This window comes from Mus caroli, unplaced genomic scaffold (assembly GCF_978045245.1).
Source record: "Mus caroli unplaced genomic scaffold, Mus_caroli_1 scaffold_7, whole genome shotgun sequence".
In the NCBI taxonomy this organism is placed as follows: Eukaryota; Metazoa; Chordata; class Mammalia; order Rodentia; family Muridae; genus Mus; species Mus caroli.
In genome coordinates this window covers 97177581-97201375 of record NW_028227262.1, presented here as the reverse complement: position 1 = coordinate 97201375, position 23795 = coordinate 97177581, and the positions used below count along the sequence as shown (strand labels likewise).

General features: G+C 40.6%; 1 protein-coding gene across 1 annotated transcript in view; it reads right to left on the bottom strand.

Moving 5' to 3' along the window:
- Positions 1-23795, bottom strand: part of Skap2 (src kinase associated phosphoprotein 2) — a 154550-nt gene that overhangs the window by 15949 nt on the left and 114806 nt on the right. The window contains exons 10-11 of the mRNA XM_021165675.3: positions 6407-6484; positions 1156-1268 (exon numbers count right to left, since the gene is read on the bottom strand). Of these exons, the coding sequence (XP_021021334.1) occupies positions 1156-1268; positions 6407-6484 (191 nt within the window). The remainder of the gene's footprint in view (positions 1-1155; positions 1269-6406; positions 6485-23795) is intronic.

Below are 23795 nucleotides of genomic sequence, written 5' to 3'. Positions count from 1 at the left end.
TTATATGGTGGGATGGGATGGGATGGGATGGGATGGGATGGGATGATGGGATGGGATGGGATGGCATGGGATGGGATGGGATGATGGGATGGGATGGGATGGCATGGGATGGGATGGGATGGGATGGGATTAAGCAGAAGGGACAGAAATGAACTACACTAGGAGTCAAGATAATATAGCTAGCTCATGTACTCTATCTGCACCAAGAATAGACAATCTTCATTAAGATGCCCACTCTAAGATTCTGTGACCAACTGGGTCAGGATTTTCAGTGCCAGCCAACCAACATAAATAACACATATCATCTTTCTGAAATATCCAAAGTATTTCTCAGCTCAAAAACTTTAGGGTTATAAAGTGTTAGACTTAAGACCTATGTAACATTTCCCTGCTTATTTTTAAGTCATTTTCATTCATGATTTGGTGCTAAGATAATCTTAAGAACATTTTTTAAAATCCCCATAGTACAGTAGGAAAAATTTCAGAGTGAAAATTAAGAGAGTTCCAACACTGCATCAGAAACTGATGTCTGGAGCAGACAGGTTCTACAGTGTAGTGTCTAAAAAGCAAAGACACGATTCTCATGTACATAAAGATGAGTTTGTGGCAATATACTTTGGTACTGCAATTACAAATATAGTGTGTTAAACTTTAAAAAAATTACTTCAACTTGTCTGAATGTAGAGCCTTTAAATTGTTGGAACACCCAATGTGTTTACACAAAGATGAAAACCTTTTTTTATAAACACAATGTTTCTACTGGAGAATGTCAGGCAAACTCAGAATAAGCACACAGAAGAATAAGAAGGAAGAAGCAAGAAAAACATAATTAATAACCCAATACCTTACAATGTTAACTTTCACATAAGTATATTGTTTCTGGATAAGGCAGTAGGTGGATGCCTGCCAAGGGCTAGAGTGACAGGTAAACACACGGCTAAGTTGAATCCTGTTATCTGATTATGTTTAAATTCTGATTATAGTTCACTTGACAAAATAATTAATTATTGTGAACTTCCAATTGTTAACTAGGACCTAGAAGAATTCCAACTGGCATTTTTCCCTTGTGTTGTAAATTTAAATGCAGGAGAACTGAGCTGTGTATTTCCTGTTGACAGCTGTCATTTGTGGGGTGGGGTGGGGGTGCTTTCTTACCTTGCTAAGAATGTAAATCACATCACCACGCTTAAAGGACAACTCATCAGACAGATCTCCAGTGCAGTCCCACAGACCCTGGTAAAAATTAGCGTAATCAGTGCTTTTATCTCCTAGGAAAAAGAGAGACTTGGGGTTAAGGCTTGAATCAAAAGAAATTAAAGAACCATTTTAGATTGCCAAGAGAGAAACCCTGGCCTGGATCATGGAACATCTTAGTGAACCTGCAACTACCCCTGAGCATGCTCATGAAGATTGTTTCAGAAGGTTTGTTTTTTTCTTAGCCCCCTCCACTTCTATCTGTAATCTATAACCTGTAGCAATTGCATTCTCAAACAGCAAGGTGCTTCAGCTCATTTTTAATGGAAAGTCCTAAGCTCACTGGCTATGTGTCTGAAGAGCAGCTGGTCTTACTGTACCATCAGAATATCTAAGGGACAGATTGGACATATCTGAAGTAACAATTTCATGGAGTTTAGAACACTTGATAAGAGGACAGTAATAGCATATTTTAATACTCAAATATAAAGCATTTGTACCCAAAGTCTCTCAAAGTTGTCTCTAAATATTTTTGCAGCTGTGAAATTGCTAATGCAGACTTTTGTTAGTCAGGTCTAGGACATTAGGCTCACACAGTGGAGTTATCAGTTCATCCTTCTCCTGGCATAAGCACAATGGATGTGAAGTGCTCAAACTGCCATACACACCATTAACTGATTGATTATTTAGTGCTCGTCGCTTCGTAATACCACAGTAACTGGGTAATATATGCTTTGTCACTCACACAATGTGGCTCTCCTAAAACACAGCACACAGTTAAATACTCTGGATGCTTTTGTTACACGGAGAACTGTTTCCTGTTTTTAATTTCATGATAATTGAGTTCTGATGAGTTAAGGAAAAAAGACTGCAAGTCATATCAATAAGACACAAGATGCCCGTGTATTCACTAGCCAGGCAGAACACATATGTGCTGACAGCTTCCATCGCTGCAATGTCAGCTTTGAATCCACGGGATAACGGGGAGCTGTATGCTGGATCAGGCTTGTCATCTCACTTTTAAACAAGAGGCATCTTGGCAACCTCAATACAAACGGTCACATTAGTACAGTCAGCATGGTGTTGATCTCCACAAAGTATTAATTTATTAGGAGATTTAAATTCTCCTTAATGTCTTTAGCATTTTTTAAAAAGGAGAATCTGAATAACATGGAATCTAAGTATTTGTGGGATGCACCGTTTCACTTAAATTTGTGAGAAAATAAACAAGGATTAGAAAACACAACCTAACAGAATCCTTGGTTAATTTTTATTTTTTAGGATGGAAAGAGAGGGACAATAGGGGTGGCATGACAGGATGGGGGGAGGGGAGGAGGAGGAAGAAGAAGGAGGAAGGAGGAGGAAGAAGGAGGGAGGGAGGGAGGGAGGGAGGGAGGGAGGGAGGGAGGGAAAGAGAGAGAGAGAGAGAGAGAGGGAGAGCGCGCAAGCCTGTATTGGCCTCTCCACTGTAGCACTTGGGCTCAGAGCACTAAAACCAGCAGGGGCATGTGCAAGCCCCAGAATCCAACCGGGAGCTAATAGTGCTTGTGGCCACTCCTATCACATCCTCCCCCAGCCCCCAGGCATATATTAAAACATTCTGTAAACAGACACTAGAGGGCACTCCAGCTGGCCAGATACCTCCTAGCGTTGTCCATTTCTTTCTCTTTTTTTTCAGGAAAAAAAAAATCACTTAATAATAAAGTGACTGATTTCCTTTAAAAACCACTTATTTAGACAAATAGAGATTTAGAAGTTGAAACATTTCTGTCAGATTAAATCAACTGCTAAATGGGTCAAATGTTGCACCCCATGTGGTCTGTCAGTGTCAGCTTGAAAGTCAAGGAGTTAGAGCAGAAAGGATGACATCATCTCACACGTGAGGCCTGCTACACAGTTCTAGCCAAGTCAAAGAAGGTCTAAATAGCTAGTTTCCCCAGTAGGGGCCCCGACTTGTTCCCCACGCTGCTCAGGCCTTAGGCTTGGTCCGAAGACGTGGAAGAAACAAACTTTGGCTGAAAAACTGAGGTCAAAGCTTTTGGTGGAGCTGTGGGATCCCAGGTCCCAGCTGTCCAAGCCCTCCTCCGGTTCAGACCTTCTCACAGTACTTTTCAGTTAACATGTTTTTTGTTTTTTTGTTTTGTTTTTTGTCTTTTTGTAAGTAGGGGGAGAAAAGAAAGGACAAAAAACAAGTATATGGTGATTTTAAATACACATTCTTACCGCTTTGGTTTCTCTTTCCCTGGATACACTTGGAGAGACTCCCATTAACACTAATGGGAGTTATGGGAGCAGCAAGGGGAGAGACCCCCACCGTGTACAAGATGCATCTCTCCCTAGATGTGCATCAGGGGCATTCCATTAAACCTCACTGCTGCAAGGAAGTCACAGAGCCAGGGATTCAGCAGAGCCGGGGAAAGATGCATTTTCAACTGTGCCTCCTATAATCTTGATGATGATGGTGTCCAAAAAATGATGGACAGTCCCATGGACAGTGAGCACTGCTGAGGAGCACTCTATGTGCCATGACTGGCATTCTAAGTGAAGAGCGGGCATCTCCAGTGAGGGAAAGGCCAGCAGTGTGTAGCTGCCTCCCCAGAAAGTATGCCAGACAAAAAGAATCAGGAGTGATCTTATTTGTGGAAAGCAGGAAGCTCCTATAGCTTATCTTTAGAATGTAGTGGGTCTAAACACACATAGAGAAAACTCATGTACAAAGCAGCTATGGAAGCACAGAAGGCTCACAAACATTAGTATCTTTACCTATGCTCAGGGAGACAATCCATAGGACATGACTTGGCTTGGCTTTGTGGCACAGGGATAGCGAATGCAGAGCCTCGATATGCTAGTCAGAATGCTTTCCTGCTGAGAACCATCCCTGGCCCCAAGAAAGGCAGGCATTCTGTATAATACGGGACATTCAGAAGCACAGATAATGTGGTTTCGCTGTCTTTACTCGGCATGTTAACACCATTCTATCTATACCACAGTCAATATTTTGAAAATTACACACAAAATGTCACCTTGCTATGTGTGCTGTCCTGAGGGGCATGAATTACTTTTGAAAGAAGGTTTAAAAAGGAAAGTTAGCTAGTCTTTGAAAAATGTACACAATGAGCTTTTAAAATTTTTATAAAAATACATATTTGGCAAAGCTAACAGGATTGTTACCAAAGTACAAATTAAGCAAGTGACCGCCAGATAGTCCACAAACACAAGATTACAAAAGGCATGTTGACAATGAATGAAGCGTGATGCCGACACCAGAGACCCTTTCCCTGAGTACTACAAGCCTGAAACGTGTTTTAGAAAGGGAAGCAGATTATTATAGTGTTAAAAACCTCAAGCGGGCCCATCTATATATGTAGACTATACATGACCTGTGTAAGATGAGTGAATGTGAGCGACCTGCAGGAGACAAGATGGACTCAGCTTTCCCTTTAGATTTACATCACAACACTGAGTCTCTTCCTGCAAAATCAGTCAATGTAAAAAAAAAAAAACATCAATTTCTTGAGCGAAGTTAGAAGTTCACATGATAAGATGCTCAGCAGAAAGCAACGCCCTTGTCAGCTCAGTGCTCCGAGTGGCAAGCACAGAGTCCCTGACGGCTTGCTTTGCGAAGGCATTGGACGATGGCTTGAAAGAACTCTGTGGCACAAGAGACAGACATTGCAGTATCTTGTGGCTATGGCATGAAAAGCTCATCAACTTACTGGATTCCTTTGAGAAAACCTCTTTTCCCCCTACCCTCAAAGGCAAACATGTGAGGCATGCTCACTTGTGCCTGTGAGATCTACTATCTGTTTCTACCTTCTATACCTGCATAGCCATTTTACAAAGAAACACGCATGCTCTTGGCAGAAGCATGGTTCAGCACTGAAAAGCAGATCCTAGTTTACTATCAAGCACAGGGCCTGGGCTTTGCTTGCTGCCATGTTTTACAACTCTATTTATTGGGCAAGAGGGCTAACAACTAATGACTTTGTCTTGTTTCCTTTCTGAAAGAAAAAAAAAAAAGGCAAACCCAACCCTTCTGCAGCAACCTGCTCCTGCCTTCCTGTCCAGGTCTCGAGTCAGGCCCGCTTCCTTCCCATATGTCACAGTAGGAAGGCCGCGGGAAAGTTACTTCCTGAACACGCACTCTTGTCCACCCTGCTCCTGACAACTCAAAAGAGTGATGTATGGGCATAGCAGAGAGAGGAAGGTGACCCGAGCTCCAGCTCTTTACAGGACCCGGGGGGACAGGGCAGACCTCACCCCAGCTGACATATGGCTGTGAAGAGGTGTAAAGTCCTGATAAGAAGGCTGCCCATCTCTTCTTTCCCTGTAAAATAAATGCTGGTTTATCAAAATTAACTTCATGTTTGCGCTACAGATAGTTTATCTTGTGCTACTTGGAAATAGCAACAAGCAAGACGAGTTGTCCGTATTGTGTGTGTGTACATGGTGTGCACATAATTAGTACTTGGGGCCCCGTGCCAGGTGGAAATGGATAGTGCAGAATATCTTCCCCAGTCTGCTAGGCAACCAGTGAGTGTCCTTTCCTCATTTTTAAGCTGCTGTCACTGGACTCTGGCATTTCTTACCCAATTCATTTGCTTTCTGTGTTAATCATATGCAATGAAGATATGCATGGCCAACATTTAAACAGGCTGCAGATCAATTAGCGGTCTTAAGTTTATCTGATTTTTATCAAAGAAGACAGAGCTGTGGGTCGATTGTCAGAGCCTGTGTCAAGTTGACCTTTTCAGAGATGTCTACATTGCCAGTCCCTTGGGCAACTTGTTGTCCCCTGTTAGTCTCTGAATGGCAGAAGTCTGTTCTGCTCAAGCACAAAGTATACACAGATGTCTATATTACATTCTTATAGGTTTGACAGCAACTGCATGTTGTATCTATAAACTGTCCTTTAGCAGTGACACTTCCTCAATGATGATAAGCTAATTTATGCAACTAAATCTCCTTTGTGCAGAAATGAAAGCTAATTGAGTCATTACAAAGTAATTCAGGAAGGAATACCTTGTATAAATTGGCTTACTTTATAAATCCTTCTCAAGTGGTTTTCATGCATCCTAAATGGGACTAAGCAGCTTATCAAGCATAAGACATGCAGACCAAACAAGTCAACTTCTTCAGGGAGCTGTGCAAACATCCTCAGAAGGTTAGAAAGTGACTCGAACAAAACAAAAATACACTTTGCCAGTGCTACCTGAGGTGTGATGCACATTGTCCCGACTTTCCTTCCCTTGCTCGTCCATCTTCACTGAAGCAGTGTCCTCTTCCTCCTCTGCAAATAAACAGAGTCAGTGGCACATTAACAGGCCCCGTGTCAATCACAGCACCCACCCTGCTTAAAGAGCAAGACAAAGTCTACAGCACTTAATTATTATCTTTAAGAGCACAAAACACCCAAGATTCATATTCCTTTGTTAATAACCAAACAACATCCTCACCAAGGCTTACGCTGACCTGATACAATATAAGATATGCCCTACTGTGTTGCATATTTGTTTTAAACGTACAGAGAAACTTGTCTGGTGCAATCTTAAATCCAGGACAGCCCTTAGACCTAGTAAAGTAACAGCCAACTTTATACAGATATGCTACATTATACCGAATAGCAGGAGTACTCCAATACATGGTTCCTAAAACCTCAAGACACCACAGAAAACAAGGTCTGACATAAAATGCAGATAATCTGTAAGTCATCAAACGCCAGCCATGCTCACTGGTTTCCTCACTTAATCCTCTAACAAGAGGCTGCTAGATGGTCCTAACACTTAAAGGCCATTTCCCCAAAGTCTACTGTGGCTCTCCTATGTGTCACATACCGCAGAAGGAAAGGCTCTATAGGTGAATGATTATAAGTAAATTGAGATGCAAAGGTGGCAAACTTCCAAAGCATGCGATTAAAGTTGAGGCTGTGGGTATGAACCCATGTTCTTTATCCTCTCTGCAGTCAGTGCTTTGCTCAGACTTTTCTCCCACACACTCTAAGCACATCCCCTTCCCAGGATAGGGAATAAAATAGCATCGCATTAAGCAAGAAATGGTTTTAAACGATGTCATTCTTTTCTACTAAAAGCAGATGTATTACACTATCACTTTCCCTACTTAAGGATTTATACAACTGAAAAATATTTAATGTAGGATATAAAAACAAATGGCATACCAAAGAAAAACTAAAAGAAAAATATACTAGCTCAAGCATAATCTCCAATGTGTATGTAAGACACACATAGGTAGCTAGTATGACTAAGAAATAATCAACCAGTCAACCAGTCTCCATGGAGGCTCACCCATGTGTGAGGGGGAGGGCTTGCCAAGGAGGCGAAGGGAACAGGGAGGTTCTGCCCTGAGGAAGCTGGCAGCCTGCTGGGGTGGAGACCTGAGAGCAAGGAGTTAACAAGGGACACCTCTGATGGGTGGGGCAAAGCACTTCAGTAGTGCAGAGGGAGAACCTGGGATCCCATGGGAGACCTATAGAACCCAAAGCAGTGCTTTCCAGATCCCACCTTAAGTACAGGCACAGTCACGTTCTTGACAAAGTAGCACACCATTCTAGCAATGTGAGAAATGGAGGCCAGTTTAAGTCCCATAAACATCGAGTTATAGCTGCAGACTCCAGTCTGGTGGGCAGTAAGAGCCTTCCTTACAAGGTTTCAGAGCAGACAGGGCAGGACTGAAATTGCTTTAGAAATGATCATGAGATCCCATTGTCTCAGCCAGCCTGGATAAGGGGCGTGGAGAGTCTAGATAAAGAGGAAGGAAGTCCTGAACTGCAGGGGCAAAGGAAACAGGAAGGAGATGGCGTGAGAGGTGCAGGAACCAGAGTCGATAAGCGTGTGCCGGCCTTTCTAGACGTTTTAAGACTCAGGTTTTGAGACTAGTGGACAAATGGACATATCATCACTGAGAGGCTGGCCCAGATAATCTGTGTTGTTGGGGGAACACAGACTTGTTTTTGCAAGTGGACAGGGTTAATATCAGAGAAAAGGGCAACTGTAACATATTAGAAAAGTGTCCTGTATGTTTTAACCAGCAATTAATCAACACCAGGATTTGAAGTAAGCTTCAGGGTTCCTGTGCTTAGAAGTCAAATGTAAGTGGTTTGAGTTTATATAATTCAACTCCGACAAAATAATAAAAGCTTCAAAATAAGGAGCAGCTGGAACAATTTGTCCTCATGCACATTGCCGAGTTAACCTCAGTAATTTAATACAGGATACTTTTTAACAACCGTCATCTCACTTTGGCCAAATCTCAAGGACTACTTATCACAAGCGGGTTGTTTATGGGGAATTCTCCCATAAACTCTAAAGGAGAATTTATAGTTAATCCCACCTACGCTGTTTTCACAGACGGAGCCTTTATTCTTTAAGGGGAAGACAGAGCTTGCCTTGCCTTGCTCTCTCTTTCTCTGCACCCACTCTCTGCAGCCTGTTCAGATACTAAATCCAGTATTAGGGGGTGAAAACCATGGGGTGCTTGTCCTTACCATAGGAAAGCCACATCTAGGTACTAAGTGCTAGTTTTGGCTTTTAAGAAAAAAATGGGATTTAGAGTCACCATCTAATGTTAGCACCAAAATTTTATAAAAAATAATTGTAATAACTAAATGGAAAATGCTCTTGGCAAAGTTAACAATAATTTTGAAGAATTTATTACCACAGATTTATTTTTAGTTCATTAAAATGTATCTATAGTATATGCTAAGGATTGTACTGGTGTGGGAAAACTTTGCCTCTATGAAATGTATTATTAAATCGTCAAAAAAATGACAAAATGTTTGAGCACCGATTTTACGGCAAAGCATGCAAACCGAAAAGTCTTTGTGAAGTGGCCCTTGTAAACAGTGTGTGGAGCGTGAGATGCCTCTGCGGTGCTGTCTGCTTGCATTTCAAAACTATACTGACATTTTAGGTGAAAACCTTACGCAACCCATCCATCAAGTGTTCCAAGTAATATCCAACAGTTCATTCTTCTTGGCCTAACAATACAAATAGCGTCCGCAGAAGAGACAAACCCAAATTTTGTTTGTTTTTAATTTTAGAGGCTAATATTCACACTGAGCCTTGACTAGGGCCCAGCACAAAGGAAGGTGCTGACTAACTACTGTGAAAAGACTGGATCCGGAACCACGGGAGTCCTACCGTTCATTAACAGTGTAAGACTGCGTACCACTAACTAAAAGCTGCAGAAGAACAAATAACCAAAATTCTAGGCAATAATTACCTTTACTCCATATTAGAAATACACACATTCGCATGTTATTTTACTTAGATTTATTATTAAACATATTTTATTTTCGTACTGAGACATAATGTCATTATATAACACTAATTAATACCTCAAATAGTCAATGTTTGTGGGTTAATATATTCCATTCAACATTTTAATAACAGTAAACAAAAACAGCTCAGCTCTGCAGTAAAATCCATCAAACCACACAGATGGTTATAGGGTTTTCATTATGTGGTTTCCATAGCAATCATATTGCAAATCTGGAAGCTTCTTGCAAATAAGCAGCTTGTATTTACATGCCTCTCAGCTGCAGCACAAAACTCTCTGACACGCGAAGTTATTATTCCAATCACACGGTGTTAGGAGAATCATCCAGAGATTGTTTTGTGATCAGACAAGATGAAAATAAAGCAAGCTAAGGGCCGAGGGTAATCAGACACAGGCAACACCTGCTAATCAGCGTCTTCTAGCAATGGCTGGTGGTCGGGAAAGGTTTCAACCTTAAACCCCGTCAGAAATATGAACCTTCCAGAAGCCATCTGACCTACACAATCCTGAGCCTAGCTGCAGCCACTTCTTTTCAATGGCTGCTTGGCCTCCTTCCTGTATTGAGCAAGGCCAAGATAACCAAGTCTTTCCAAGTCTTTTCAGGAAAATCCACGTGGAGAAACTAAGGAACGCTTAGGGTGAGAAAGTTGAGACTTCCCCTCTCCTTTATATGAATCTATTTAATTTGAACTTTGATCTAGTTTCCTAACGGACGGATTAGTATCATAAGGATCACAAATCTGTGCAGCTATGTGGAATATGCAATACTGCTGTCTCTAGCTCACTAATGTTCCTACTTGTAGGATAAACAATCGAAGTGAAAACTGCTTAAAACACCATGTTTGAGAAAGGCCATGGACACTTGGTTAGCACCCAGGCAGGGTGAGTGAGTTCAGGAGTCAATGGCTGACGCTCCAGTCTCTTCCCGGGAAAGGCAGGCAGCACAGAGAACTTCTTTGATTCACACATGATTACGTTTCTCATGGACAGTCTGCAGAAAACAGGGTCTTGGTTCCTCATTACAATGTATTTTAAACTCAGTTGAAAGGGTAGAAAATTCTCATAATGTAATTTTTAAAAGGCAAAAATATGCTGTGAAATAGAGTTCCTGGCTTCGTTTGATTATGTAATCATATATTTTCCTCAAGAATAGTAGTTTTTGCTTAAATAACCACACTATCCATACCACCCATGTTTAAATCCATTATGTAGCTAAATATTCCAATAACTCTGAGGCAATCCTAGCACTTATATCCTCATTATTCTGCAAATGCAAACAATGAACTTTGTGGAGCGGGAATAACTTGCTCAGGTGACACCCAGCTAGGTCATATGTGAGAGGGTCACACTTGAGGCACATGCTAGGGAGCCTTGTGTCTCTCCTTTGACTTTCACTAACATTTGAACTTGCTGACGGTATTGTCAGTAACTGCAAGTACAAGGCTGTGGATTCGAACATTCACACATGCGTGCCTGCACACACACCCTTCGCTTTATGGGTGGACTATTCTTTTAAGTATCTGCTGCATAAGGACATGGAAGACATTTTAAAACAGATGGCCAGGCTCTACATCGGCAGGCACTAGAGCAAAACCCTCTTTTTCTTTTTTTCTTTTTTTGGTTTTTAGAGACAGGGTTTCTCTGTGTAGCCCTGGCTGTCCTGGAACTCACTCTGTAGAGCAGGCTGGCCTCGAACTCAGAAATCTGCCTGCCTCTGCCTTCCGAGTGCTGGGATTAAAGTGGTCCTGGAAACAGAATAACAATTTGTAATGCTAACCACTTTGTCTTTTCTGTTTTCCTAGCTCTGTCTTCAGCCAAGCTTTTCATGCCCTCACATATCCCTAACATAAATCCAAAATTTGGTACAGCGTTTAAGTCATAGAAGTCATAACTGAAAACAGAGTTGTTTCCAAGTCTGCAAGCTTCCTTTCTTCTTTACATTCAGTAAGGGAAATGTGTTTACAAGGAAAAGGTAAAAATGAGTCTTTCTATATACAGTATCTGAAAGAAGCTCACGCCCATGTTGGTGCTGTGAGCTAACCTGAACATCAAGAGTTTAGGGGCACTGTAAGAAAAGTGCCCATCCTCGAATAGATGAATGTATAGCATTCATCTGAAGAATGAACTGAAGACACAAAATGCTAGCCCTAGGTTATGATGTAAAAAATGGAAGCAATAGTGTGGAGGGGCTATACACATGACAACTTGCCCTGTATTCTCTCTCCAACTCCTTGGTAAGCTGTGAAGGCCGGAGGAAAGGTTGTTAAAAAAAAACAAAAAACAAAAAACAAAAAACAAAAAACAAAAAACAAACTAGTCAAAAGGACGCATACAGAGATACAAAGGTTTACAACGAGGGAGAGTGGGGCGCAGAAAGGCTTATAGACACAAACATTGATAATATAAATATGATACTTCAGAGAGATTTTTCTATTTAGCTGGACAACGTATATTAAAGCAGTAACATTATATGTTTTTGCTAAAATGGACAGGGGAATCCCACAGCGCTCGCTCCACCTGAAACTTCAAGAGCTCCAGTCAAACAATGGCTGCTGAGAAAGGGAGAGCCAGTTTTCTCCAGCAATGAGACCCTCATAGGGGATCCAGTCCCAAGCAGTCAGCCCTAACTATATACAAATGATCAACCCTAAATGAACTCAGCAGGTTGTACTTATAAATTCATGTGTGTGAGTATGTGTACCAGTAGTAATTACTGAATAAATTGGACTCTGAAGAGTAGAGGGGAGCATAGGAGAGGGTGAGGGAGGAGGAGGAGGAAATGATATAAACATAATACTCATGTAAAATTCTCCATAAGCCACACGAAAATAGTAAGAGAATAAAACTAACAATTTTACATATATTTAGTCTTACAAAGTTCCAAATGAACAGGTAGTTAAGGTGACAGAAAGGGCAGTCACAGTGAGCGCTCCTGGAAACTGGGTCGAGTGTGGCCTCCCCTCCAGGCCTCTGGATGAGAGCTTACAAAACATGGACCTGTGTAATAAAACATGGACCTGTGTAATAAAACATGGACCTGTGTAATAAAACATGGACCTGTGCAATAAAAAGACTCTTTGTGGCCTTACAAATTTGCTAAAAATTTAGTGCTAAAATTTTTATTAACCTAAGAAAGTCAAATTAAGTGATTTCTGTTATAAAACGTTTTGGTTCTGCATTTATAACACAATTACAGTTCCTTTTTAATATAAACTAACTTTTTCTTATTATTCTAAGTATAAAAAGCATTATCTACACATTGCTAAAAAATAGAAAAAAATTAAAAAAAATTATACTGATTTAACCACTATGGATACCTTGTAGACCATATTTCCTTTAGTATGGTTTTTGCTTTAAAATGGCTTTTTATCAAAAATATCTCAAATGCATCTGTATTTTACTATGCCCACATATTTCTTCTCCTAAATGTATATGTTATTTATAAATTATTTTAAACTCTTTTTAGGAAATAACTTGTCAATGTAGATTGTTTAAATTTCTTTAGGTAAGGGCTGGAGAGATGGCTCAGCTATTAAGAGCACTGACTGCTCTTCCAGAGGTTCTGAGTTCAATTCCCAGCAACCACATGGTGGTTCACAACCATCTGTAATGGGATCTGATGCCCTCTTCTGGTGTGTCTGAAGACAGCTATAGTGTACTCATATAAATAGAAATAAATAAATCTTTAAAAAAATTCATTAGGTAAAAAAGAAAATCATCTAATCAATAATTAAGTTAATGAATAGATCACTTAACTATAGTACAGGTCTCATTTGATCTTCAAGTGCCTACAATAATTTCTATAAAAAGTAGATTCTTGAATGCAGGGCTCACATGCAACAGCCTGGCTGTTTGCTCTGCTTCACAGACACCAAGTAAGAAACCTGAATAAGAATCTGACAGATGCTGTCTTAGAAATAAAGTGAGTGTTTTGGGGGAAACGAATGACAGCATTTATTTCCAATGCTAGAGTTTAAGCTTTCGAGCAAACACTAGAATCTTAGAAACTTGTAAGCACCATTGTAGGCTGCTGACCCCCAAGCTCACACAGCAGTAAGCTGCTACATGAGCTTCTCAAAGTCTATCTCCGCCCAAACTCCTAATCTCTAAGACCTTCAAAGGGGAATTACGAGACCCCATATACTCCTAACTTTTCCCTCATTCTTCATAGTTAACTCCTAATAGGCAGTTCAGCAACTTCATTTTCAAGTCCTCTTGTGATGTAGTTTTACCTGGGCCAGAAGCCAAATCTAAGTCCTACTGATTTAGAAGACATGGCTCAACTGATCCCACAACCAAGAAACTTTCCCCACACCCAGCAGGCAACTGGCCAGGTTCCCTGTGTGCTCCAGGATGCATTAAGACCTACATTTGTATCCTGCTTGTTGAAAACTTTGTTTCCTGGTCGACTTTCCTGCAGGCATGACCTCCTGAGGGCTTCCTTGTATTACCACAGACCAGCGCAGGGGGTGGGAATGAAATGGCTTCTAAGAATGTTTGTAGAGTCAAAGTGAAATGGATTTGCTAGCTAGGTATTCCACTTGAGCTTCTGTAAGTGCTTGCTAATATTAGCAGTCAGAGACAAATTCTGATAGGCGAGTAAGTAAGTAACACAAAGCTGAGCTGACTCCTCTGAGCTGTTGTCCTAAGTGCATAAACAAAACATGTGCTATTACATAACTTGTACCATACTGATCATAGCCTGTGAATTTCAGCTATTTTCATAGGTCTCTTCAAAAGCTGCACTCATTAAATATATTCTACCACAAGGAAACTGGTGGATTTTCATCCCCCTGACCGTTTTTCCTCATCGAGATTGTTTGCAATTAAAACCTGAATGGTAGTTTAAAATACAGGCTTTAATAGCATACATCTTTTTGCCTATTCTTTCTTTGACGGTTTGAAATCTGCCTTCTGAAGTCTAACAATATATCCAACCAACGCTCACCTTCCCGCTGCTTACCACAGGTTATGATGACAGATACTCTTGTCTGTTTCCCTCTCCACAAGTAAAGTTGTGGATAAAGTTGAACAGTGTCCCTGTTAATTCCCTGTACCTTTCAGGCCCACTCATTTCCAATGTTACTTTCACTTGTAGCCTTTAGCCGAAGAAGGAAGGGTGACAGTATAAGTATTTATTGCCTTTCTTCCCCTCTGCATTATTTTTTATTTGTGTGGGTGTGCATGCTTGTGAGTGTGCCTGTGTGTGTGTGTGTATGTGTGATAGTACATGTAAGCAGGTATTGGTGTGTGGAGGTCAAAGGATAACTTCGGGTGATGGTTCTTTCGAACTTGTTTGAAAGAGTCTCTTGTTAGTTGCCGTTTAAATCATGCAATCTCCCAGGAATTCTCCTGTCTCTACCGCCTATCTTGTAGAAAGGGGTATTGGGACTGTGGATACATGATACCACATGGATTCTTGGGACCCCAACTTTGTCAATGTACATGTCAAATGCTTCAATGTACACGTCAAATGCTTTATCTAACTAAAGCCAATATCCCTAGCCACTGTACTCCTACGTATTCTTTGTAATACTCCTCCTTGGTTGAAGGTTCCAAGTTGATATAAAAAAAAAAATAGCCATCCTCATCGGGGCCAGAGTCACTCTCAGCCCCTCAGTTCATTGGGCTTAGTTGGCTGTATCCAACTATAAAAGCTTCCAGGTGCCTGGAAAACTTTATTCCAAGGAATAGGAAGGACAGTACATAGCAGTGAATATTTAATATTTATAAAACAATTCTCAACAAACAGTACCACGTACATTTTTCCATTACTATTGTACATTTTCACTGTAATACATAACTTCATATTTATGAGCCATATTAACACACCTGCTTATCACCTAGATGTGTTGTTCACCCAGAGCACTGGCTCTTAATACTTCAACAGGTATCAGAAATACCTATGGGTCTTGTTAATAATTCAGAGGATATAGCCCACACATAAAGATTCTATCTCACTAGATTTGGGGAATCTCTGAACATGCAAGTCGCCATGATGCTGGTCCAGGCACATTTAAGAGCCTGTTATCTGCTGCCATATCTCCTTACGAATGACTTTACAAGACTGAGTGTTCCAGCACTGACAGCCCAGCATAGCTGGAGTGCTGGCCTAGCATGCATGAAGCCTTACATTCAGGTCAAGTAAAGTGGACATGGTGGTGCGTTCCCCTAATCTCAGCTCTTGGGAGGTGACAGCAGGAGGATGACAAGTTCAAGATCATTCTTGTCTATGACCCTACCTCAGAACAAAACAAAACAAACTCTAAAGTTCAGTGTTCTGTTATCAAGTGAATGTAAGTTGGTCATAACTTTGTATCTTTAAATATTATTTACCTTTTAAATTTGAAAACATGGTATGCCTTACCAAACAGCAGCAAAGTAAAATCAATTATAGTAAAATTATTAAAGGAGGAGTTTATCTCACTTATCCTCTCAAGAAAGCCAATGGAACTATACAAAATGCAAATGAAGGCCCTGCTCCAGAGGTCATGCCCTGTCACTAGCCAAATCAAACTTGATCAACTTCAATGTTCTCACCTGGAAAACAAAAATGAGAGTGTACCCTCGGGAATTACTCTGAGGACAAAATGAGGTAAACTGCCCAGCAGATTCACAGCAGTGGTCAGTATGATGATAATCTGAGGGCTGACTGTGTGAAGACTACTAGGCACGTCACACTTACATCTCAGTCAGTCCTCAAACCCCTCTGAGGCGGATGCACTATTATTCCCATTTCCAGATGAATAGAGGCATGGAAGGCTGTCAGTGACCTGTGCAGTAAATACAGCTGCAAGAAGGAGGGCTGGATTGAACCTGGGTCGCCTGCTTCCGGAACCTGAACTCTTCCCGCCAGTGTAAAGCTCTATGCGTATCACCTGTTCATACATGTGTTAATTAATTAACTAACCAGCACTTTAACCTCCTGACACCCCATGGAACCTATGAGAAAGATAATCTCACAATGCCGTATTCTTGTTTTTAACACTCTTCAGTGACAAAATAACATGGCTTACTGACAGTCTGGAATAAAATATCCTTCCTGAAGATAGTGTCCACTTCTGAAAAACAGAAGAGTCAATTTTGTAATGGCCACAGAAAATGGAACGCTTGGCATTTGCCCCTTACATTTTTCTTTCTGTTGGAAAGCAGCTTGCAAATGGAAAAATCGCGTCCATCATCTCCCTCCCAGAGACTGAATATGATGAAAGACAGAGGAAGGGGCCCCAAAGCAGGCAGAGCCAAGAGCAGCTTCCATCTCAGCCAGGAGCTCAGGGAGACTCAGCGGCCCTGAAGAGGATAGCTCTAGCTCCTTACTACACTCGACTGCAGTGAGACAAAAAGAAAAAAATAACACTACTTCCCAAATACAGACTTGCATGGATCTAGGAGGGGATGTGCATAGATGTTCAGAGTGGCAACTTAAGGGCTTCCAATTTTAAGGTAAGAGGTGTTTTCTTGGCATAGGGATGATATTGTTATACAGTTTTTATAATGAAACCACAATATTTCTGTAGAATGGGGCTCCCCAAAGAAGCAAGGAAGAACCATCGAGGGAAAGGAGGTGAGACATATGAAGCTCACCTGACGGAGGGCTCTGGCACAACAGCATTTGATATTCTTCCAAGCATATAGCATAAATCTGAGCTTAAAAAATAAAACCCTTGTTCAGGCTTGGCTCCCTAAAGGGACAGACTGAACTCTCATTTGAAAGTTCCTCGTCCTTGGATTCCAGAAATAAATCCAACATAAACAAAACGCTTTATGTAAAAGAGCCAAAGCATTTTTAATGTACATGACAGGCAAGCTGTAGCTGATTTTTCTTTTCTCAAGGTCACACACAGCATTTCAGAGAAGGAAATTGAGTAAATTTCAACTTCCCGTTCTGCAAGGACAAATATCTGCCATTTTAGGGACCAAAGGCTAGACAGTGCCATGGCTGCAAAACCAAGTCTGTGCTTCCTTTCCAGTATAAGAAAACACTCTTGGTTTCTCATCCTCAGATCATAACTGTTTATAGACTATTTGTTAATGTAAGTATGACATTTAATAAACCAATCCTGGTACTTTTAGTTGATAAAATCTTATGCTATAATTATGTACACTATATTAAGGTACAATTTAGGGCTTTATTTCCATCTAATTAAATAATGTAATCAAATATGTAAATTTAATGGCCTGTCCAACTATCATATTTATAGAACCATTTATGTTTATTGTCCTTGCTTAGAGTAAATCATCAATTTAAAGACAATAATAAAATGACAATATAAACTCTTTTGATCTTAGTCCACCTAGGAGAGTAATGCTGACTGTTCAAATGCTGTCTAATTATAGAACTTAGTTTCTCCCATTCTGCCTAAAGAAAAGTAGTTATCAGCCAGTGGTTATAGAATTCGGGTAGCTTTGTTAAAAATGGTTCTATTACATGGCCCTTTACTTAGCATTGGAAAACAATTTCTGGATTAAAAAGTCACAAAGAAAAATGATCTCAATATAGTCCGTGCAGTGAGGAACTACAATACAGGGCTTGGCACACGCTCACAGGGAGAGCCTGGCTCCCAGATGCTTCATGCCAACCCACAGCAGATTCAACAACGTTTAAACAACTGACAATGGGAACTCATAGCATTGGTGACATAGGGACCAAAACTCAGCAGGAGCCTGTCTCATGAGCATTTCCATACACTGAAACAAAAAATCATGGACATACACTTCACTTTTCATCGATTAAAGAGTCAACATGTGCAATAGCTTTCCTACAGTAGATGCCAGCAAGTTAAGATCTACATAAGGTGTATCACTTCAACACGACAAAACATCTCAATATTTGTTTTGTATTAGTTCTTGAAAATGAGGCTGCAGGGGCTGGACAGATAGCTCAGCGGTTAAGGGTACTGATTGCTTTTCCAGAGGACTGGAGTTTAAATCCTAGCACCCATGTAGAAGCTCATAACTGTCTGTGACTCTAAAATCTGACGCTCTCACACAATATACACGCAGGCAAAACACCAATGCACATAAAATAAAGAAAATGAGACTGTAACCCTGAAATAACTGCAGCAAACAGATAATTGTCTCCATAGCTCACTTGTTACAATACTATCATATATCCATGACTCCCGATAGCCTGGGCCTGATGCTAACACTGCTTCTACTAACTCGAATTAAATGAAATTGTATTTGGCTATCTTTGACCTCCCAAAATAGCACTTTTTCAAAATTTGAGGGTAAAATGAAAATTCTGACACTGAATTTTGCCAGCAAGTAGTAGCTGAATGTTCTTAGACGTGAAATGTCAATGTTTCTTTATAACTGGCCATTAAATGTATCATGAATTCAACAGTCTTTCCAAACAAGCATATGCTGAGTAAAAAATCTGTATTTACTATAGTATACATTCAAGCATAAACAAATATTGTTATTATTTAAAATAAAATTGACTGACACAGATGTAGCCAACAGTAAAGAGTCATGATACAAATAAAATGACTTTTTTGTGAGTTTTTCCCCTAGTCCCAGATGACACATTTCTCTGAGATGATATTTTCTCTCTAACACCAAACAACTTCTGTCACATGATGTTTCTGTCATGTGAGTTCTACAAATAAATACCTTAAAACAATGGGTTTGATTTTCTGGAAGAAAAAGATTGGCACAAGAAATAAATAAGTTATTTAAATTAGGACTTCGGGTGATTGGACTGACAACTCCATCTTTACAGCATATCCCAAATCACCACATTAATCTGACATAACAAGACTTCAAATGCAGATACGTATTATTCCCAGTGCAGAAAACTAAAACCTGCATGCACATCAAGATGTGTCTCCACATTACTATAATTTTTTTCAGCAAACTGTTGTACAACACAAACATCATTTGTACCCTAATCTGTATCAAGAAGCCACTTAGGGTAATTTTTTTCATAAAGTCAACAGACTTAAAACCTTTCATCATAAATCTAACAAGTATTTCTTTTTGCCAAGAAATAATTAAGAAATAAAGATCATCAGTGCTCCGGAAGGACAGACAGACAGAGCATGGAGTCTTGCTTATAGTAAACATGCAAAAGTTTGTTTATCTAACTTAAGTTAAAGTTTATAAATTACATGATTATAATTAAATCTCTACTGCGGAGTTTCTGTAGTAATCAATCAATTACTCATGGTGAAGAATGTAACCTTTAGCAGCAATCTATCTGGTCAATGGCCAAACTGAAACAAACCTGTCTTTTTCTACTTTCCCAAAATGACAGATTGACTGTGCAGGGTGGGCCAGAGGCTGCAATTTAAAGTTTTGTCTGAGACAAAACTTTGCACCTGAGAAGAACAGAGAGCTGCGAGTGAGACCTACACTACTCCAGGAAAGCCACCAGGAAGCTGTTTTGCCTTCCAGGTCTCTGGAGTGTTGAGGTTTCTGTGAGAAATCAAAACCTCACGTTTGTACAAACACCCATAACCTCAAGTTCAGTGTCCCCAAGCCAAGCAACCTGACACAGTTGTAAAACCCTTGTGGCTTTAGCAGAAGCAAAAGCAGAATCATCATGGAGTGGAGCCTCCAGAACCAGGGCACGCACAGCTCCTCAGAGGTCGGTGGAAACCTCACATGCTTTCAGTACACAGAGCTAGAAGAACAGTGAGAAAACAGGCAATTCACACGTAAGAAACTAGGAAGAAGGCCAATGAATGTAAATCTTCATTTTCATACCTTTGCCAAGCTAGAGATGCAAACCACACGTAACAGTAGTAGCTTGGCCCCTTTGCTTTCCCCTAGAAGGATGCATCCCATATGGCTATCTCCTGGGGCTCTGGGGCATCTGCTTTTTAATGTCTCAAGCAATGGAGTTTCTTCTACCACTTCCTTTGGAAAGTCTCTTTTTTTGTGTGTAAGGTGGGCAAAACCAAAAGTAGGTATAAATGTTAATGTGATTTGATAGTTATTTTTCAAATGTTCCTATTTATGAACCCTTTCTTGAAAGCTTCTACGAGTAGACATCCCCACTTAGGCTATAATAGGGACCATGCACTCATCTGGCCTCTTCCAAACAGAACACCAGTTGCCCACATCTCGGTGTGCTCAAGGTATCATGGCTTTCCTTGCACCTTCAGAATGCTCTAAAAGTGGTGTTTACAACTCATTACAAATCATTTCCAGATACAGGTCCTTTCTGGTACCTCATCTATGGCCACGGGCTTGGGTTGGAACTTTACTCCTTATCGGTACCTCTTGGTCTTTGGTTATATTCACCCTTGGTTAACACACCCTGACTAATGCCATCCACACTACATAGTGAGTGCCTAGCACAGTGCCTGCTTGACTAAAAATTGCAGTGTGTGTGCGCTCCACGACTAATTTAATGGAATGATGAAAAACCCATGTTTTTCTCTCTCTACTTTTCTCGTTTCATATTTGCAGCTCCTCTTTGCTCACTGATTAGAACAGATGACTTTTTCCAAATGCCTTTAAATGAACTCTAAGCTCCATGAAAGAGTAAATAAACTACGGGGTTCAAGTCTTACGTATCTCTACATGCTTTGGGATCACTGTCATTTACACCTAAGTCTTATGTGATATAGGAATAGGTAATATTTTATTTATGGATTTTTTTTTCAAGACAGGGTTTCTCTGTGTAGCCCTGGTTATCCTGGAACTCAAAGTGTGGACCAGGCTGGCCTGAACTCAAGAGATTCCCATGCCTCTCCCTATAAGATTAAAGGTGTGGGCTGCCACATCTGGCTTTACGGATGTTAATTGCCCTGACCCAGTTAATCGGGATGTTTCCAGGCAGTTCTGAGTGAGATGTGTGACAATTTGAGACAGAAAAGAACGATGGGAGAAGGCATCAGGTCAGTGGTGGAGAGAGAATGTAATGGGCAATGTGGATTCAAGTTCAGAATTGATTCAGGCTCTGAAGGATGGTAGCTAATGGGAGGGAAGTATGGGAAGGAGACGGGTAACAAAAACTCAAGCAGACCATGGCTGTTCCTAGGCCTTCCCCCTCACAGTCCTCCCAGAATGCCTGAGAGAAGTAGTGCCTAAGCATCTCTCTGGTCACTACTTGAGCTGCTTGTGCGACTCTCATATCAGCTTATTTTTAAACAGGAAATGTATCATTTGCATACTGGTTATAACAGATTCCCAGATGGTAGCCTTCAAAACTCAGTTACAGTCCTGTGCTCTTCACATGTTCTCTTCCTATTGCCTTTAATGAGTGAGTGGGCACAGAGCAGAATGTCATTTCCTGGGGAATGCCTCATTTGAGATGACTAGCACACCAAAGGAACTGGTAACCCAAGTAGGTCCTGTTGCTAAGGATAGATGATCCATCTTTAATGGTACAAAGGACTGGTGAAATGAGAGCTTTTCATCACTCATTGGATTCTGTTACATAAATTCTTCTGAGACTATGCTCCCTGGATGGTAATGTTAAAATCCAGGGAAGTTTTGGGCAATCAGGCACACTTCAATATTGACAGCATACAATGTGGCAATCATTCTTTTTAGTTTCTGTAATGACTGATGCTATTAGGACAAGAACAACCTTAAAGATACCTTCTTGGTTTTTCTCTATTTAACTAAAGAGTCCACTAATTAAAGGCTCTGTGCTGCTGAAGGTATAGTTTCTTGAATTCTAAGGAAGAAGGTACTAACTAAAGGATATGCCAAGTAACACAAGGGTTGCTTCACGTTCTGAGCCACTTAAAACAACCGTTTTTATGTCTGCCAAATAGCTGTATGAAAAGTCAAGTGACAAGGTTTATATCACACCAGATACTGATTAGGAAAAAAAAAAAAAGCCACCAGGGCTATGTGATTTATTCCAAAGTCATAGCGCTATGGAAGTCTGGAGAAGCAGAGGCCAGTACAAGCTGGGACAGGCAGAAGAGGTTTTCTGGGTAAATGCAGTTTGACCTGGGACTACATAAAGTGAGGAGGGCCAAGTGCAAAAGTGAACTCAGAAAAGAGAAAGCGACTGCCTTGCCATGCAGATGGCAGGGTGAACAAAAATCCCAAGTTGGGAAAGGACCTCGGGAAGCTAAGTCAGCCTGTTGTAACTAGATAGGCTCTGCATCCCAACAGACTGGTCAGATGTGAGACTTCAGTCAGGCTGCATAGGACCTCTGAGTGCACTAACCTACAGTTGACAGACCGCCATTCAACACATTTTAGAGGAGCAGAAATACATCATGTAAGAAGTGTCTGCATTCCCTTGTCTTGCAAGTGCCTCCCTTGTTTAGAGATCTCTGGAGGAGTTTTGAAGTTTATACGCATTGTCTCCACACTGAGATCAGATGTTCTGGATTCATCCAGAACAGCACTGGGAATGATAATATGGTATTTGTCATTATATATGTCAGTATTTAGAGCTATGCCATCCTATACTTACAAAAACATTGCATTGTGCCCAGGAAATGTACAGAATTATATCATCATCTTACTTATTTATAATGGAATAACCTCAAAGCTCTATCCAAGTGGGTTACAGAAAATGCTATTTTTATACTATTAAAATAGAATGGCCTGTAAATATACAGAACCCAAAGGCAAGTTTTTATTGTTTTTGAGCAGTGACTGTGAAGACTTGAGACAAGTGTGGAAAGAGAAAATATGTTCTACATTAGACTTTGGAAATGGAAAGAATGCTGAATTTTTACTTCGTGATCATTAGATTTCATATATTTGTACCTGTAATCAAGTTAAGGTGTATTTGAGAATCTAGGTTATTAATCTGCAAACTTAGCATCGATTTCATATCTAATAAAACACATATTAGAAAATAGAGATCATGGGCTAGGGGATAGAAAAATAAAAAAGCCAAGTCGTTATATCTATATACCATTTCAGTGGAATCTCATCCATGAATTAGTTCACCAACTCAGCACAATGGTTTAGTTCAAGGCAACAAGATCAAGCACAGAGCACATGAAGATGGTGGAGAGTCTGGTCTATCTGATGTCTAAGGGTCTAGGTAGCACAAGTGAGGCTGGAAGATAGATATAAGCTGGACTATGGAAAGGGCTCAGGGCCTGGCCAGTGAGTTCCAACTTGGTAAATACTTGGCACTGGGGACCCAACCGGCAGATCACCATGACCATGATATATTTAGAGTCAATCTATTGTCAGTATGTAGAATGGACTATCAGCATGATGGTAGCTCTCATGATGATCCAGGGGAGAAACCATGAAAGCCTGAGTGTACGGAGAGTCAGGATAGATGATGCTTCCGGGGAAGAATTTGTAGGAACTGGCAGTTAATCTGATGAGGGAAAATAATGATTGAGGAAGGATTCAAGAATGAGTTT